This window comes from Diplotaxodon limnothrissa, linkage group LG14 (genome assembly GCF_057381915.1).
Source record: "Diplotaxodon limnothrissa isolate DT_005_m linkage group LG14, D_limnothrissa_male_GT1.1, whole genome shotgun sequence".
NCBI classification, from domain to species: Eukaryota; Metazoa; Chordata; class Actinopteri; order Cichliformes; family Cichlidae; genus Diplotaxodon; species Diplotaxodon limnothrissa.
Window position 1 is genome coordinate 32,770,979 of NC_140609.1, and position 16,849 is coordinate 32,787,827.

The following is a 16,849-nucleotide window of genomic DNA, read 5'->3' on the forward strand; positions in this document are numbered from 1 at the left end:
GTCTCTTTTTTTAGCTTTCATGGTAGATCTTGTTGAGATAATGTCATTGTGCTTTTCCTTATAATCCCTTTATTATGCATCATGACACTCTCTGTGTCCATTTGAAAGACAGTCCATAGTTGAACTCCATAATGAAATGTGTAATGTTTCAACTCAGTGTATTGTAATAACCTGTACTATTTTGTGCTGGGCTATTTAAAAACGCATACACTGGCCCAGAGTCAGGTTCACCTTGCAGACTGAGGAGTGTTTTTCATTATTCAGGAGGACATGAGCATGGTGGCTGCCGGGGGCGGAGTCTCTGTCCGAGCTGATGGAGGGAGAAGGTGATAGTGAGAGCAAGTGCATCTTAACAAGTGGAGCTCCTGGGGGGATTTCGGGGCAAAAACTTGGACCAACTTCCCGAGAGGAGATGGAGTAAGCGAAACAACTGATTTCTGTTACAGTCAAAGGTATTTATCAGCTTTTAAAATATTGAGTAGTCTTCTGATTGAAGTTTCAGGAGTTCATATTTTACTCCAGTCTTGGTTTTTGTTTTTTCTTGTGTTTGTTTTTCTTTTTAAATTAGAAGATAGTATAACCCGCTTATTTATCTCTCTGGTATTTCAGAGACTACAGGAATATATGACTTGAAACTCTCTCGATGTAAGCTGCTGATAGCTGGAGTAGCTGTCAAGTCGAAGCTAATTAAAATTGAGATGGATTTATTGAAAGTAGACTTTATAAGTTTTTCACCCAAATATTTTTTCGCATCTGTTTAAAGGAAACGGATTTTTGGTTAATCGTGTCAAATAGTTCCAAAGTCCGTTTGCATGACCAATGCGGGAAGAAAACGAAAGTTACAGAGAGGTTAATCTTTAAACACAAAACTGTAGTGAATCAGAGGGTGTCTTTTAGCCCAGATCTAATCACGTCACAAGGGGGGAAATTCCCCGTTGAAGGTTTTTTGTGATTTTGCATGTCATGCTGTACCTATAATCCAAGTGAGTTTTCAGATTTCCAGCAGTCTTCTTTTCTACAAGGTCAAAGTACTGAGCACTTGAGTACTTAAGAGAGAAAAACGTGAAATTCTATATTTGTATATAGACTCGCTACATGTTGCTCAAGCTTAGCAGATTTCCAAAAAAAAAAAAAAAAAAAAAACCCAAAAAAACAGAAGTGTTGCCTTGGGGATGCCAAGGTGGCTGAGTTGCCAACACTGTCAGCGTCCAGAAGAAACCGACAGGCTGTGAGACTTTTTTGTGGAGCTTGTTTTTTCTACACATTTGTGTTCAAAAAGTAAAAAAAAAAAAAAAATGCCATTCAATGCCAGGACAGAGTTAACACTCGTGACCACAGAGGATTTTTTCCTCATTTCTGACACTTTGTTCTAGTAATTAACTTTTGATGTGTGCGTTTCCAACATAAGTAAGTGGCCATCTGTTTATTAACAGCTCATCAGTGCATTGAAACTACATATTAAACCTCGAGGAAGAAACTCCTAAAAGCTAAGTTTAGACATCTAACAGAGTAGTAATATAATGTGCCATATAAGCTTTTGTCAGTTACATAATTCAGATCACCAAGTGCACTGTTAATAGGACTATGTCTTCCTTCCCATTAAAATAAAGTCGCAATAGGGTTACAAAACAATACAATGAAATTAAGGCGTGCCATAGCTTGCATACATTGTGTAACAACATTGGATTTTGGATATCTGATCTTTCATCACAGGAATGCAACTGTGAGTTTGTATTTTTGTGGAGAGACTCAAACTGCATCTAAATTAGCTGTTTGTTATTTTAGCTCTTTAGGGTTTTTTCTGTGAAATAAACAGAACAAAATTGTTTGAACAAAAAGAGATGAATAAATATGATTGACTTGAACTTATTGTCAAGTGGCATTATTGTTATTTTAGGGAAGCTCGAATCCTGCAGCCTTTAAGTGATATACTGTTGATATCAATAGCATTATAAAACGAGAATGTTGTAACATACAGTAGTCATACAGATTTGCCAGAATCAGAGTTGTTATTTAAACCTCATCTTCAGCAGAGAAGAAGAATACTTGTAAAGATTTCCAACCCTTCCTCATGAGAGAGTCTGTGTTTGCCTGTAGGGCAATGAATATAATGAAGGCCTTAACAATGAATCTTAACATATTTTCCCCTTTTTTGATGTGTACAATGCTTATGAGTTACTTAGATAAACCCCGAGGCAATCCACATGGCACAAAAGACTGAATCAATAATGAACACATGCTTTTAAGTCAGTCTGCAGCGTGCGCTGTGCTGGTATTGTCTCCAGCATCCATTAGAAGCTATCAATACGAGAGGCAAACCTGCACTGTTGATGCACAATGTATAAGAACATAATCACCTCACTGTAACTGGATCTGCTCTCCTTTTTCAGGGGACACAGTGGCTGCATGTGTTCAGTAAGAAACCCTCCCTCGTCAGGCCGATAATAGGCATGCAGAGCAGGGAACAGGTGCTGTTTGTCGACTTGTTTGTAGCCCTTGAATAGTCCTTTTGTGTGCTGACCCATCCCAGATCCAAAGCAGTGTAAAGAATAGGTGGCCCATTGAATAATTACTTTCTGTGGATGCTTGCTTTTTGTTTTGAACCGTAGCTGTTTATGTAAAATGTGGAAACGGCTGGCATGTCAAAGTAATAAAAGGTTTTAGCAGCTGTAAAAATCTGACAGCCTCGATACCATGTGGCTCTAAATTGTCATTATGCAAAGTCTCTCCATTTAACATTCAGGAAGTTTGTAAATTTTTAAACAGCCCTCTGAAATGTAGATTAATGCTGCTTCTTTGCTGACAGTAAACACTTAAAGAGAAATGCTCTTTGTTGCATTTTCATAGACACTAATAACTTATCATATGTAACATCGCAGCCATTTGTATCCAGCTTTCATTCCCACATTGTGTCTTGCTACTTGTTGCATGTATCCTATTCAAGAGTCCATGAGCATATCTGGAATTAACCTTCAGCAGGTTTGTGCTAACATTAGGTCTTGATATCTATCAATTATTCATCGTGTTCTGCTGTGCCTGTTCAAATCTAAATGTGTCTCACCATGGAAACAGCCTTGTAGCTCCACCAGAGGGTGTTGGTTTCAGCGGCCATGCCGACACCGGCCTATTTTCCCAGTTTGGCTACTCCTCCTCAACTTTGGTGTACATGGAACAAATTCAGTACATCCGTCCAATCGTCTGTTTTCTTATCTCTGTCTCTCTCTTTTTTTTCTTTTTTCTTTTTACCACAGAGTCACTTGGGAAGGGGTTGAGCCTGTTCCAGCTGACTTTGGGCAACAGGCAAGCTCAGTATATTTGAACATTTTTATTTTGGATTACATGCTCAGACTAGACATTAGCTCAGTTATGGTTGATGAATGAAAATTAAAATTATGAGAAAGTCGATCAGAGCTTGATGTTCTGGAAGATTCTCATATTCCTCAATGTTAGTGTCATATTTCTGGTGTCTTTTTGATGCAACACTGAATTGGTGACGTTTTGTTGCTGTTTTTATTATAATATGAGGTAGTTTAGAACTAATAATGGACTTTTAAGTCACTATAATAATGCCCATTATAATAATAAAGTATAAACAAGTAATACACTGGTTTAGTAAAGTTAAAGCATTAAACATAAATATCTAGTCAATGTCCATCTCACAGTTTAAATAAATGATGTAGCATCTAAAAGTTTAAACACATAAACTCTACAGATCTACTTTTGCTGTTGTATTGGCTAAAGGACACATAAACATATCTGAATATTGCAGGGCAGTTCTCTAGATTGAGAGTCTGCAGTTTTATTGGTCAATAAACTAAATAAACAATTATTGTTTAATGTGAAAACAAAGTTACACTTGCATGTACTTCCCGCTCCTATTGCATTATCAAAGTGTCATAATCAAGTCATAATTGTAGATGTTACTTGAACTAAGGTCATACAGTGACTCAGCAAGGAGATCTATTTTTGTCATATGTGGATAAAGAAATGCATGTGGTGCTAAAAGTCACATTTTCAAACAATGACTGACTGGAGAAAGGTGGTATTACTTGACACTAGAGGGTGCTCTATCACTATAACATATTTCCCTCCTACATTCATTTTCAGTAGCGCCACAGTACAATACGGCAGCTTTTGTCTCAGAAGCTTGGAACGTTTGTGTATTGCTGTAAATATTTTTATTGTTGAGAATGCTTGAAATACTTGACCTGAAAATATTAATCAAACCCTAACTTGAAATATTTGCACAACTGCACAAAAACCGCACATGCTCATTAGAAATCAGACTAAAGGGGTCTTTTACTTTTAGTGTTACGGTGCAAAGATATTTAGGTGTGATATTTTTGTTCTTGCTTTTGGTGGTATGAGTCCAAAACAGGAAGCGTGTTTTCAGATGTTGTGATGATAGGACTTCGTTCTGCTTATTATTTACTCTGACAACATGACTGTGTTTTTAAGTAGGTCAGGCTCAAACGTGCATGAAAACCAGACTCAAATTCTGGGAATCCCGATGAATGTACTTGCACTATGAAGTATTTCATAGTGTTTTCTTTAGGATAATATTTTCTTTGACAGGTGACATTACTGCTGGACTTATTACTTTGGGGAAAGGCATGTTGCCAGGGGCTCCCTGTTGTTCAGTGATTCTCTTTGCTCTTTGACAGAGTCCAACTCTACATGTCAGCAGACCATGAAGATAGTTATGTCTGAGTGTGATGGTTGGCTTTTTAATTGTCAACACATTTCTTTGTTCACTGGAAATGCATACAAGAGGTACATAAAGTATAGGCTAGTTGTTCTGCTGTTTCTTCCTAAAACAGAAAACGCCTTTATGTCACGTACATACACAGGGTGTTTGTGTTACGGATGTAGGTCAGACTAGGAAAAACTGGTTCATGTGATAGGTGTGTCCAGTTAGTGTTCACTTCAGTCCTTGAAGAAGACTAACTAGAGTATAAGAATGGCCTAACGCAGAGTCACCGATCATGTACTGAACTAACGGAACCTGTTCTGTGAAGCAACTGGAAGATCTATTTGTTTGTCAAACACAGAACAAACAAAGAAGTTGTCACACAACATTTAACGCACACTTTTCAGCATACTCGTAGGGATTCACGATCATTTAAGGAATTAGTTTCTATCTAATTATTGCTTCCAGGGGCAAGAGATGCCTGTTTAGACAAATACAGGATATTTATTCAGCGCTGCCTCATGGGCATACAGTAGGCAGGGATGCTGTGGCTGTCAGAGCAGCCTCTCTATCCCCTCCCGCCCTCTTTAGTTATAACTTTGCCCCTCTCTTCTCAGCCTCCTGCCTTTTTTGCTGAATGAAGGAGGAGCTGTCTAAGTAATTCAACACCTGCCCAATTCATGAATGTTACTGTAAGTTGCTGAACTGCCCTGACAAGTACTGTAGTTGAAACACATTAGTAGACTGAAGCCGACAGCACTTAAAGCATCTCTGCGCGGCAGAAAATTAGTGTCCAGCAAGGACGAAGAACTACGTTACTAACGAGGGAAAGGGAGGAGAAGAAATTAAAAATTGTTCTACAAAAAGAGTGGAAAACCTGGCATTCCTTCAAATGACTCTTTTAGAAGAATGAAAGAAGTAGTGTTGGGCTTCCTGCCATCCAACATGTCTTTAGGAGAGAGTGTCGTGAGAGAAATGGCCAAAAGTGAGACAGATTGCTCTGAGGGACTGGATGAGATTGCTCTGGGGCGCATTGCCAGCTTACCTTTGGATCCATTCCCACCCAAGGACTTCAGGGGGAAGTTTAAAAAGATGCGTCATAGGAAGAGGCCAACTATTCTTGAAAGTAGGTGCTGCTTTGACACAGTCAAGTTGTAGTGATTTCCTCAGTAATCTGTGTAAAATGTGGTTTTGGAAATATCTGGTGAGCAACCAATACCAGTGTTTCAGCCACTCATGCCCCCACTTTGTGAAATTCCTCACCTCCTCGTTGTATTTCTCATAGTTACACAGGAATCCAGTGACTTGTTTGTAATGGACTTAGAGCGTGTACATCACATAATTTTTTATATTATGTAGGATGATGAATTAGCTGACCTTTTCAGTTTTTATGGATCTTATTTCTTAAGTAAATTAATCAACAGAGAAACAAGATGACTTCAAATAAACGGGACATTAAAGAATGTTTGAGAGAGACAAAAGAAGATGAAGAAGCTAGGGGCACCGGGTGCACTGAGCGAGTGTGGGAGGCAGTAAAGGGTTTGAAGTTGATAACCATAAAAATGGCTGAACTAGACAGACATATTTCACATTCCTCACCTTCATCAGAGCTTGATAATGCCTATAATAAGTGCTTAATGTGTTAAAGGCTGTGCCCACTTAAAGCCTAAAGAAGGAAAGATGCTTACATTGGGGTTTTTTTATAACCAGCAATACTTTTCTTATTTATTCATCCTCTGTTTGGGTGTTTTGTTAGTGAACATGATTTGTGGAGAAGTTGCCACTGAAAATGATAAAACTATAACTGGCATTTACAAGATTATTCTCAGGCAGCTTTCCTTCTTGAGAAGTCTCGCTGATTCTAGCCAGTGTGCCAGCAAACTGCCACTGCTTTATATCTACGTTTGGCATCAGTTGCCCCTAGTTATCCAGACACATTGTTATGCCACAAACAGGGTAAAGAAAGTTTCTTCAAAGTAACACAAGGTCTTTTCATGATAAACATGTTTGGCTGATGCAATGCAATGCAATGCAATGCAATAACATAACATAACATAACATAACATAACATAACATAACATAACATAACATAACATATTTTTTCCAATTTTTGTTAATTCAGATATCTAATGAATCACGTTGTAGCAATTACGCATGTAGATATAGTTAAGAGTATCAAACTGAGCATCAGGACAGGGAAGAACTGTGACTGTGACATGTTTTCAGAGTGTTTCAGAAACAGATGAACTACTGGGATTTTCCAGTACAGCCAACTCTAGGGTTTCGGAGAGTGATTCAAAAAAGTGAAAATATCCAGGGTGCGGCAGTTGTCTGGGTGAGATTATCTTGTTGATGTCAGAAGTTGGAGGAGAATGACCAGACCGCTTCAAACTGATAGGAAAACAACAGTAACAGTAGTTTTCTCAGCACACTGATCACTGCTTAGACACCACAGTCTACCTGAGTGCTGTTGTTGATCGTGGCCATTCCTTTATGTCCACAGTGTGCCCATCTTCCAGCAGGATAATGTGCCACATCATAAAGCTCAAATCATGTCCAACTAATTTCTTGATAACAACGAGTTCACTGTCCTCCACAGTCACCAAATCTCAATTCAATAGAGCACTTGTGGAAACTGGTGAAAGAGGTGATCCACTTCATTAACTTGCAGCTGATAAATCTGCATCAACTACTTGCTGACACAAATGCACTTCATTGAATAAACAGTGTTTTTTGTATTGATATATATATATATATATTTAAACTACTGTAGGACCCTAAAAGGTTTTAAGGTAACCCCGAAATGTGTAACACAGGCCTGAAAGTGGTTGGTATTTCCCACGTTTCCTTTCTTTCGTTTCTTTCTTTCTCCATCATTCTTCCTTTACTTTGACTTCTCAGTGTTCCGCAGCCTTGCTAAAAAATGATGGAATTGAATAAGTCTTTGCATTTCAAAGATTCCAGTCAAGCTGACCAGCTAAATATGTTTTAAAAACTCTTCTTAAGAAATTATGCTTTTTAAAAATCAGAATTGGCAGGAATTGACCATGTATAGTCAAGTCTGATTAGAGAACATAATGAATTCTCCTGTTAAAAATAGTGCTCGGCTTAAATAGTTACTTGTTGAATTGAATTGAGGAGATGTTTGCTGAGAGGGCCATGATACAAGCAACATGTGAGTATTTACCTATTAACAAATTATTTAGATGAACTTATCTAAAAGCTTGTAAACTTCAGTTTAGTTTAAACATTTGATATTTAATGTTTTGACATTACTGTCTTAAAAAAGACCAACTGTAAATAAAAGAAGTCAGAAAAACCCTTCCCCTTGTAATATAGATACCATAGATTATTGCTTTATGACTCTTTTGTAACTATAAACAAGTGTGTAAGGAGATTTAACAACCCTCATAAATGAAGTCAACAGCATCTTTTCACTCACTTGTTTATTTATGTCATGACATAAAACTGCTGCGGGAGGGATTGATTGTAGAGTAACACAATGTGTGGAACGCTTCAGTACACCAAGCAGGAATGTCCTGCTTGGTGTATTCAGTATACCCAACTACTGGGTTGGGTATATCCAGGACACCTGAGCCTCTGAAATGTGTGTTTACCAAACACTGCCACGGCCAGTGGTGGCTTCTCCATCACAGAGTGTATTACGTAATCAAGTGCAAGTGGCTGCCGCTTGATGGATAGGCAGAATTCTGATAGGATTATCCTGAGAGCACTGAGCGGGAGTGAGAGGGGGTAGATTGGAGGATGTCTTTATAGTCCATATGGTCAGGCAACTTGCTTGTGCTTTCCACATGCCAGAATAATGTAAATATTGGATGAAAAAAAGGAGCATTGTATTATAGTTTTACTTTGGTAAAATGATTTGTAGACATCTATACAAAAAAAATCAAAAAATTGCAAATTTTTTTTATAATGCTCTTTCTTTTTGTATATTAATTGTCTTGATATTGGGGGAAAAATTCCTTTGCTCCACTGTTTTCAGCTCTGATGTATAAAAAAAATTATATATAAATTAAAATTAATTTAATATATTTTCAGTAATGCTGTTAACAGTAAACATTAGTCCATTGCATGATTTTAAATATAGTTGCAATAGTGCTGAAAGAATCTGTGAGATGCAACACTGGACTGTGTGAACATTGGACACATTCCAATGTATTCATTTTTGCATTATCTGCAAAAGAGAGGTTTTACACTATGCGGCTGACAATTCTTTTTTGGGAGAGTCGGCCCCTCTTCCCATATTTATTTTCTACATTCAGTTGATTTTATTGGCTGGCTGATCACTTACAGTTAGAACAGTTAGAGTCATTTTCTTTTCGCTCAGCCAGATGTAATGTGTCATACTTCCTGATTTCTCATCTCCTCTGTCAGTGGTCGTGACCTGACAGATTCTCTCAGTCATCCTGAAAGACGCACATGCCCAGTTCTCTCATCATTATCAGGCCTTGCACGCAGACAAACAGTAGTTATTATTAACTGCTCTCCCCTAAGAGGATTGCTTCCTGCACTCTCAGCCTCCACGCAGTTATTTAAAGGGAGCTTGCACTGCCGCCCACTGCCTGCCACAGCTTTAGAGAGGGAGAGAGAAAGAGTAGAAGGAGGGAGAGAGAGGGCTGATAGCCAAGGACAGGACACAAGAGGAGGGGTATAGCAGTGCTAGTGTGTTTTCTCAGGGTCTTGTCAGCACAGCATTGTGTGCGTCACAGAGAGGTGACAGCAGGCAATACCTGCTGGTCCCAACCTAACTGCTGCTGTTGCTGCTACTGGAGGGAAACCACAAGTAGAAAAGGGGGTAGGAAGCTACAGCCATGACAAGCCAGCAGGACTCGGGCTTCTTTGAAATCAGCATCAAGTCTTTGCTGAAGTCATGGAGTGGAAGTGAGTACCAGTTTGTTGTTATTGTAGTGTTCACCTGGCAGAGCTGAATGACTGTTAGTAACCTGACTTTATAGCTCTATGCTGCTTCTTGGTGCAAATTAAGATCAGCGAAATGTGATAGTTCTGTATGCCAGAAGCTGCAAATTTAATGTACTTGTAGTAACAGCACACCACAGTTAAAACAGCTTTTTAGTTGTCTCTTAGCAACAGCCAGATACATAAGTTCCTCAAGGATGACTAGCTAAGTCATTATACAATAGCTTATGTTACAAGTTTTGCGGATGGTGATTCTGCATCTGATTATATTTAAATTGTGGCCATATTTCACTTATAAACAGAGCCAGAATAGCTCTTATTAAGTGCAAGGACACAGTAATAGGATTACTGGAGGTTCAGCTTGGTTGCATCTTCTGTCCAAAGCTCACAGCTTCATTGCCTTCTAGTGAAACCATCAGAGTGAGATGAAATGCCTTCATGCTTCAGATCATGGTGCTATTCTGTTTTATGTGAGGTGTGAGAGGTGGCCTACAGAATGGATGCAAAACTAATGAAAAAGCCGAACGCAGGCATTAAACCTAGCTTCTTAGCAGTTTATTCATGTGTGCTATATCTGTATATCGCCACACTAAATTGATTAATACCTAAAGTGCTAAATGTTTACAAGCTAGTTGCATGTCTCAAGCAGACTGCATTAGGAGCTTAATCTGAATGCAAAGAGAAACCATCGAACAAGCTGCCCCTTTCCACACACTAAACATTGAGCCATCTCCTGATGATGTTGCATAATCCCCACACTGGGTCACTTTGCTAAAGTGATAAAGGCACAGGCAGTCATTGTACTGTATCAGCATTTAACATTTTCATTAAATTTGTGCTCTTCCCTAATCTCATCTCTCTGCTTCCATTCTCACAAGCTGTTATGTAATGTATCACAAGATGGCAACAGATATAGTGTTGCTAATAAAAGTTCTTTTTTCCTTCATGAGATGTGAGACACAGTGCCTGCTAATATGTGACTTGATGAACTATATGTATTTATATATATTTATTTATTTATTTATTTATCTATTTTAGTTTAATATAGAAAATAATAGCTTCCAAATTGGTGTAGCATGTGTGTGTGTCTGTGTGTGAGCACAGGGTTAATAATCACAAACATTTTTGGATACCCGGTTTGATAAGTTAGTTTGTCCAGCACTAATAAAACAGTAACAAACAGCAGGACAGAACTGCCATTGTGGAGCAGCTGCATCAGGTTTGTTGTTCAATGTGACTGAAGGCCAGTCCTCCATCAGCCAATCAGAGCAGGAGATGAGCTGTGGGGATCTGGGTAGAGCGGTGCGGTCCAAACATGTTTAGTTACAATTTATTTTCTGACATTTTTAAAAGCTACTATTCAGTTTCTTCTCACATTTTGAATTAAGTTCTTTATTCATTCTTCTTTAATGTTTAGCTTTGTGTAGCAGTATACAGTACAACAAGAGCTCTATTTTTGAGAAGCTGAAAGTAGTATTTTAATAGGAGCTAAAATTGTTCTATGTGCACTTTAAACAGACAGATGTGGGCTTTTTGACCAGGGCTTATATAATTGGCCTGAAATGCTCTCTCACAGCAGGCAGTAGTTTCCTGCATGATGTCAGCTGGCTCAAACAGGGCCGATGGTCAATAATTTGCAACCATCATTTTAAGCTGCTTTTCACAGAGGTTCGTAATCACTCTCACTCTCACTTTTTGAAAGACTAAAGCTGTGAACTAGTGAAAATATTAGCATAATAATGTTGTCTTTCTGTTTCTTCAAGTCCAGAGAGGTTTTAATTATTTATTGGAGAAATGTCACATTTTGTGGAGGTGTCTGTGGAATATTTTAACAATTTGGGTTGTAAATGAAATGCTCTGTCACTTTATGGTCTACTCTATGCAGCAATTTGTTACAGTATTATAAACACTTCCTTTTAGTCGAGTAACTAAGGATGTTGTCCCTTTTTTCCCAGCCTGGAAGAATAGTATAGTGTGTACATTTGGAAACTTCCTTTTCTTACTGCTATCTCTTAAAATGCAATGTCAGCTTTAGAGAAGTTGAACAAAGTTTCCCAGAGGTCTATATTGACACTGGAATTTTTGGTCCAGTTTAAGAGGTCAGTGGTATCTAAATATCCAGCCACTCTGTTCACAAACTGCCGCTTAAAGACATTGTTTACTCAGTAGGGATGTCTCTGTGGACTGCATGTTTTGTGTGTGTGTGTGTGTGTGTGTGTGTGTGTGTGTGTGTGTGTGTGTGTGTGTGTGTGTGTGTGTGTGTGCAAGAGAGACACTTGTCAGCCTGTTTGCATTGTCCTCCAGGGAGTACCACCATGCCCAGGGTGTTTCCAGCATGGCGATGATGTAATGCACGCTGTGCCTGAGCTCCTTGTTTGCAGGGTCACATGTCATGTCTCAGACTTCGTACAGTGCCAGAGCAACAGACACAGGCTTGATATGCACACTGGTTCCTATTTACAGCTCGTCTCTGGTTTAATATTTTGTCAAGGGAAAATGTAGATATTGCTTTATAAATCTGGGGTGTTAAATCACAGAGTGTCTGTTGCTGGAACGTTGCCTAAAATCTTTGCCTTAATGACTTTAGTTCTTCTTTAAGAAGTTGTCAGACTTTAAGGGAAGTGCAGTGAAACAGTCACTGTGGTCAAGAATGGTGTTTACACTCTGGTTGTCTGTACCTCGTGGTTTTGCATCACCGATAGGGGGTGGGGGGAGTGCTCTGTCAGTATAGTGTTTACTCCTGGATAAATATAGTCACCAGTCTATGCCACCATAGCATGCTGGACCTCATCGCTGTCCTGTGCCTCAGCTAAAAATTCCCGCCTGACCTTCACTGTTGGAAGGCACCGGGTGGTCACAAGGCTGGAGGAAGCCATAGCAGAAGCCGCTGTCAGAGAGAAAGAGAGAGAGCGAGATCTAGAGATTGTGTGGTCTCCCGTACCAAACACTACTCCCACTTTTTAAAACACACCCGCTGTTGGCTCTGTGCACCATGGAAACTATAACCAGAAGGACAGAGCCAGCTGACACACAAGACATGGAAGTTGGTGGATTTTACTAGCGAGCGTTTGTCTTAAATCAGGACAACCCTGGATACCATATCCTCCTTTCCCACTATGGACGGGACAGCTGTGTGCTGGAGCAAGGCCAGCGTCATTAGCTTCATCAAGGGTCTGGGTAGGTGCTGCGTGGATCGCCACGAATGAGGGAAGCATGTTCTGAAAGCCATAAAAGGTTGTTACACATGCTGGGCATTCCTTGAGAGATAGCCGAATGCTCCATGTCCTGAAAAGACCTGGAGAAGAAAACTTGTGTACTTGTACCAGCTTCTCCAACTTCTCTTATGCAATTTGTCAGTGTTGCATAATTTGTGGTGCCTCATAAAATGCTCATTGTGTGTTTGCTCATCTCCTCTCATTATGTTGCATGCAGCTTGTACAGATGTGTAAAATCTAAGCTGCGATTCAGTTTTTGGCAATTTATTTAAAGTTAGTTGTAAAGAGGTAATAGCTTTTAGTAAAGCAGTAACAGCACAATTTGTAGTCGCTGATGAACCTATCAAACTTTGTATGAACGTCTTAAACCTTCCTGTTTTGGCTCTCTCATGTGGCATACAACAAATGAAATCCTTAAATTATATTGTTAATTGTCTTTTATCTTGTCACAACCTTACTAGACTAATATATTAAATTTCAAGACTTACATGCAGCCAAATAGTAGACGTAATAATTCTACATCTCCAGCAAAAGAAAAGGTTAAAGCCTTCAATTGTACATTAAAAATATATGAGTACTCTCAATTAAAACATTTTTCAGGTTTTTATGGTTTGGTGAGGTCATTTAAAGAAATATTTGTCAAGCAGCACTGGCCTCTCAGGGAAATCTCTCCATATGACTGTGTCGCTTTGGATAAATATGCAGCACAAAGTGAGTGAAAATAAAACTAAAAAGGAAAAATGTGATTTGTGATTTTGACAGATGAACAGTTTGGGTTGACCTTTACTATTGCTGATTTCTGTCCAGACGTATTTATTACATGCGCATGCACATGTTTACGAAAATATGGTTCTCACTGTAAGGCACTAGCTCTGTTCTGTCCTTTGACTATTATACACCAAACCCAGGCAGTTTGTGAGGCTGAGGCCTGGTTAGAAATTGCAGAGTTATCGCTGAAGGAAAATGTCACGCTTCTAATAAGATGTTTGTATGCATGTCTTTACTGTATGTAGCAGGTTTGTGTCTGGAGGCACAAGAGTTCAACACAGAGGTTAAATTATTAACTCGTGGGTTTTTTCATGGGTTTAAGTGGCCCGAGGCAAGCCATTCGTTATTAAAGGTGGGCCATATCATAACACTGAGTGAAGGATGATCACACGCACAAGGTTTTTGTTTCCCTCAAAGGACAGTGACGACTTTAGTACAAAACCAAAACACCAGCTGCAGGCCATGGTGTTTTATTTCCATATGTGCTCTGCTCACTGTAGCAGGAGGAAAGAAACAGCAGACTCAGGGCAAGACGGTGCCCTTTGGACAGTCTTACTGAGGAATGCTCAACATGTTGGGAACTTTTTGTCCATGTTTGGAAACTTCTCAGCAATACCCTGTTCGGTGAACTCTTTTTCTCTAGTGGCTGATCCTGTCCCACTCATTGTGCTCGATTTGGCAATGTTTTACTTAATGAAACTGTTTCCCATCTTGTGGTTTTTGTTTCTCCTCCGCAGCCTCGCCCGTGGGGAACGGATACAGTAAACCTCCCATCCCTCCACTCTGCTGTCCTCAGGGAGAGAAGGGTCCCCCTGCCATGATGCCCATCACCATTGACCCAGAGAGCAAGCCAGGCGAGTACGTCCTCAAGAGCCTGTTTGCCAACTTCACCACCATGTCTGAGCGCAAGATCCGAATAATCATGGCTGAACCGCTGGTGAGTGGGAAGAGGGTTACTGCTCTTTGTGTCCTGTAGTGATTAGTTGACATTCTGTTTATCTTATGGCTATAAGATAATAATGTGAAACTAAAAATGTAGCATTAAAGAGTGTTATATTAGTTAAATATAAACAAAAAGTAAAAAGTTTAGAGTAAAAAATTAACCCTTAGATTTTTTTTCTTGTTTACTATCCTGTTAATCATCTCCTGAGCCCTGGTGGGTGTTCTGACCCCAGATTATAAATCTCTATAACAGAAAGATGCTGGAAAGACAGGCCTGTGTCATTTTTTGTTGACTGTAATGAATTACAAGTGGTGAAGGATGCTTTACTTCTAAGAAAATAATGTTTTAGTAATAATTTAAAAACACACAGTCCGGGTACTCAGAAGCACAGAAGCGTCTAATGAACTGAAGAAATTTCAAATCAAATGATATTAGGAGAAATATATTATCTATTTAACTATTTAAAATATATAATAATTAAGTAAGAATTTTGCTAAATGAGTAATGCTTGAGATGATTGTCCCTTATCAAAAGAGTTATAGCTTTTGTTTGACTTTTGTTCTGTCAGTCAGACAGATAACATGAAGTCACTTTTGTGTCTCAAAAATATGATGGAATTTTTGCACTACTATCTTATAGTCACATTAGGAAAACAATGGTTGTGGCATGACCAATATTAATGTCATTATGTGCAATGAATTTGCAACTTCGCTGCCTTTGAAATGGTTTCTTAGAAGACAGGGACCAGATGTGCAACAGTTATCAGCAAACTGCAATTCTCAAAGCATCTTTGTGTGTCAGTGAAGTGCCAATAAGATGGAGTTTTGCTATCAGTTTACAACTCAGTTCTGTCAAATTGGAAATTTCATGCCGTCAGTTTGTGGTCATAGGGTGATTAACTGTGATAAATCGATTAAAAGTGAAAATCTGCTGCCATCTGTATACAAAGAAATTCACATGAAGTACTTACATTCAGAGTCCAGACAGAGCCTCGTAGAACTGAAGCAGAAATTCAAATATTTCCCCACAAATACAGCCAGGACAGATTTAACTGTCTAGGTGCTTGGCACCCTGCTTTTTATGTAAGAATGTAACCAGAATGCAGTCATCTGGCAACCAGCTGAGTCCCCGATTGCAAAGACAAGTCGCAGTCATCTTCAGACTGACTTAGATCTATTGCAACATGCAAAATTAGTTAGCAATTATTGACAAACCTTTGTCAACCTGTCTGATTGCAGTGATTCCAAGTCAGACCACGATTATTTGGAAGAAGACTGCCCTCCACCACGTGACCTGTGCCATTACCTTCCAATCAAAAGTAGCTCACTTTGCATGTACACCCCCCGCTGATCAGTAGTTAGTCTCTGCAGATACGTGCAATCAATGTCCAACAGCAAAAAATGTACTTTCACTGAAGTAAAGCGAGTCCTCTTCCGAGGCTTTTATCTAGAGTTAATATTTTCATGTTTTCACAGGAAAGTACATGTCGTCTCTATACTAATTATGTTTCTCTTCCAATATGTATTCATTTATCATTCATTTTAACCATAAAATTAATATTTAATCAATAGAAACCCACCATAAACTCATTTCTAGCTGTTCTGACTTTGTCTTTATGTTGCAATTAAATATTTCTGGAAAACTAGATGAATGCACAAGCTGGCAATAAAATCTCCAGGAGACTTTTAGTCCAGTGGAGGATGGAGCTGATCCTTTCAGGCCGAAAACAGCTCACAGAAATAATTCTGTGGACAGAAAGTCAGACTGGTGTATCAGTATCTTATAAGTGTTACCGCCATTTGATGATCATCATCATACATTTTGCTTTACATACTGTTATTTAATTATTTGAAACACATAGCTACTCTTCCATGTGATTTTTAGTAGGTCTGATAAATTGTGAGTTTACTTGTTGCCTTGAATCAGTGAAGCTGCTGTGGACATTCTGTCTCCAGTTTTAGGTGCTGTGATTTACAAAAAACTGTTAGTCACCCGCTTCGGCTTGCAGTGAAGTGTTAATTACCATAGGGGAAGAGTGTAGCCCCTTGTTTCATTCTGTTACCCTCCAGAGGACTGCAGGGAGGATGTGTCTCTCTTGGTTTTTCCTCTCAGTGGAGACCTGGCTGAGTAATTTGTTTTAGTCTCTTCTTGTAGTTTTCCCACTGTTGTTGTGAGTTCATTTATCAGAATCCATCATGGACATTGATCTGTAGTCAACATTTGTTAGGGTAAAGCACAAAAAGACACAGGTTACAAAATACATGTATCAATGAAAAAAATGCTTTAAACCTATGA

At 39.0% G+C, this 16,849-nt stretch overlaps 1 protein-coding gene across 6 annotated transcripts in view; it reads left to right on the forward strand.

The window, feature by feature from the left end:
• The first annotated feature begins 336 nt into the window (after positions 1–336).
• frya (furry homolog a (Drosophila)) overlaps positions 337–16,849 on the forward strand; it is a 49,081-nt gene continuing 32,568 nt past the window's right edge. For 3 of the 6 annotated variants that reach the window (XM_085370828.1, XM_085370830.1, XM_085370832.1), the window contains exons 1-2: positions 9,301–9,592; positions 14,349–14,548. In XM_085370828.1, the coding sequence (XP_085226954.1) occupies positions 9,523–9,592; positions 14,349–14,548 (270 nt within the window). In that variant the 5' untranslated portion in view covers positions 9,301–9,522. Of the gene's footprint in view, positions 453–9,300; positions 9,593–12,410; positions 12,806–14,132; positions 14,236–14,348; positions 14,549–16,849 lie in introns of those variants that run through there. The other 3 variants (XM_085370831.1, XM_085370829.1, XM_085370833.1) reach the window with 3 other exon arrangements.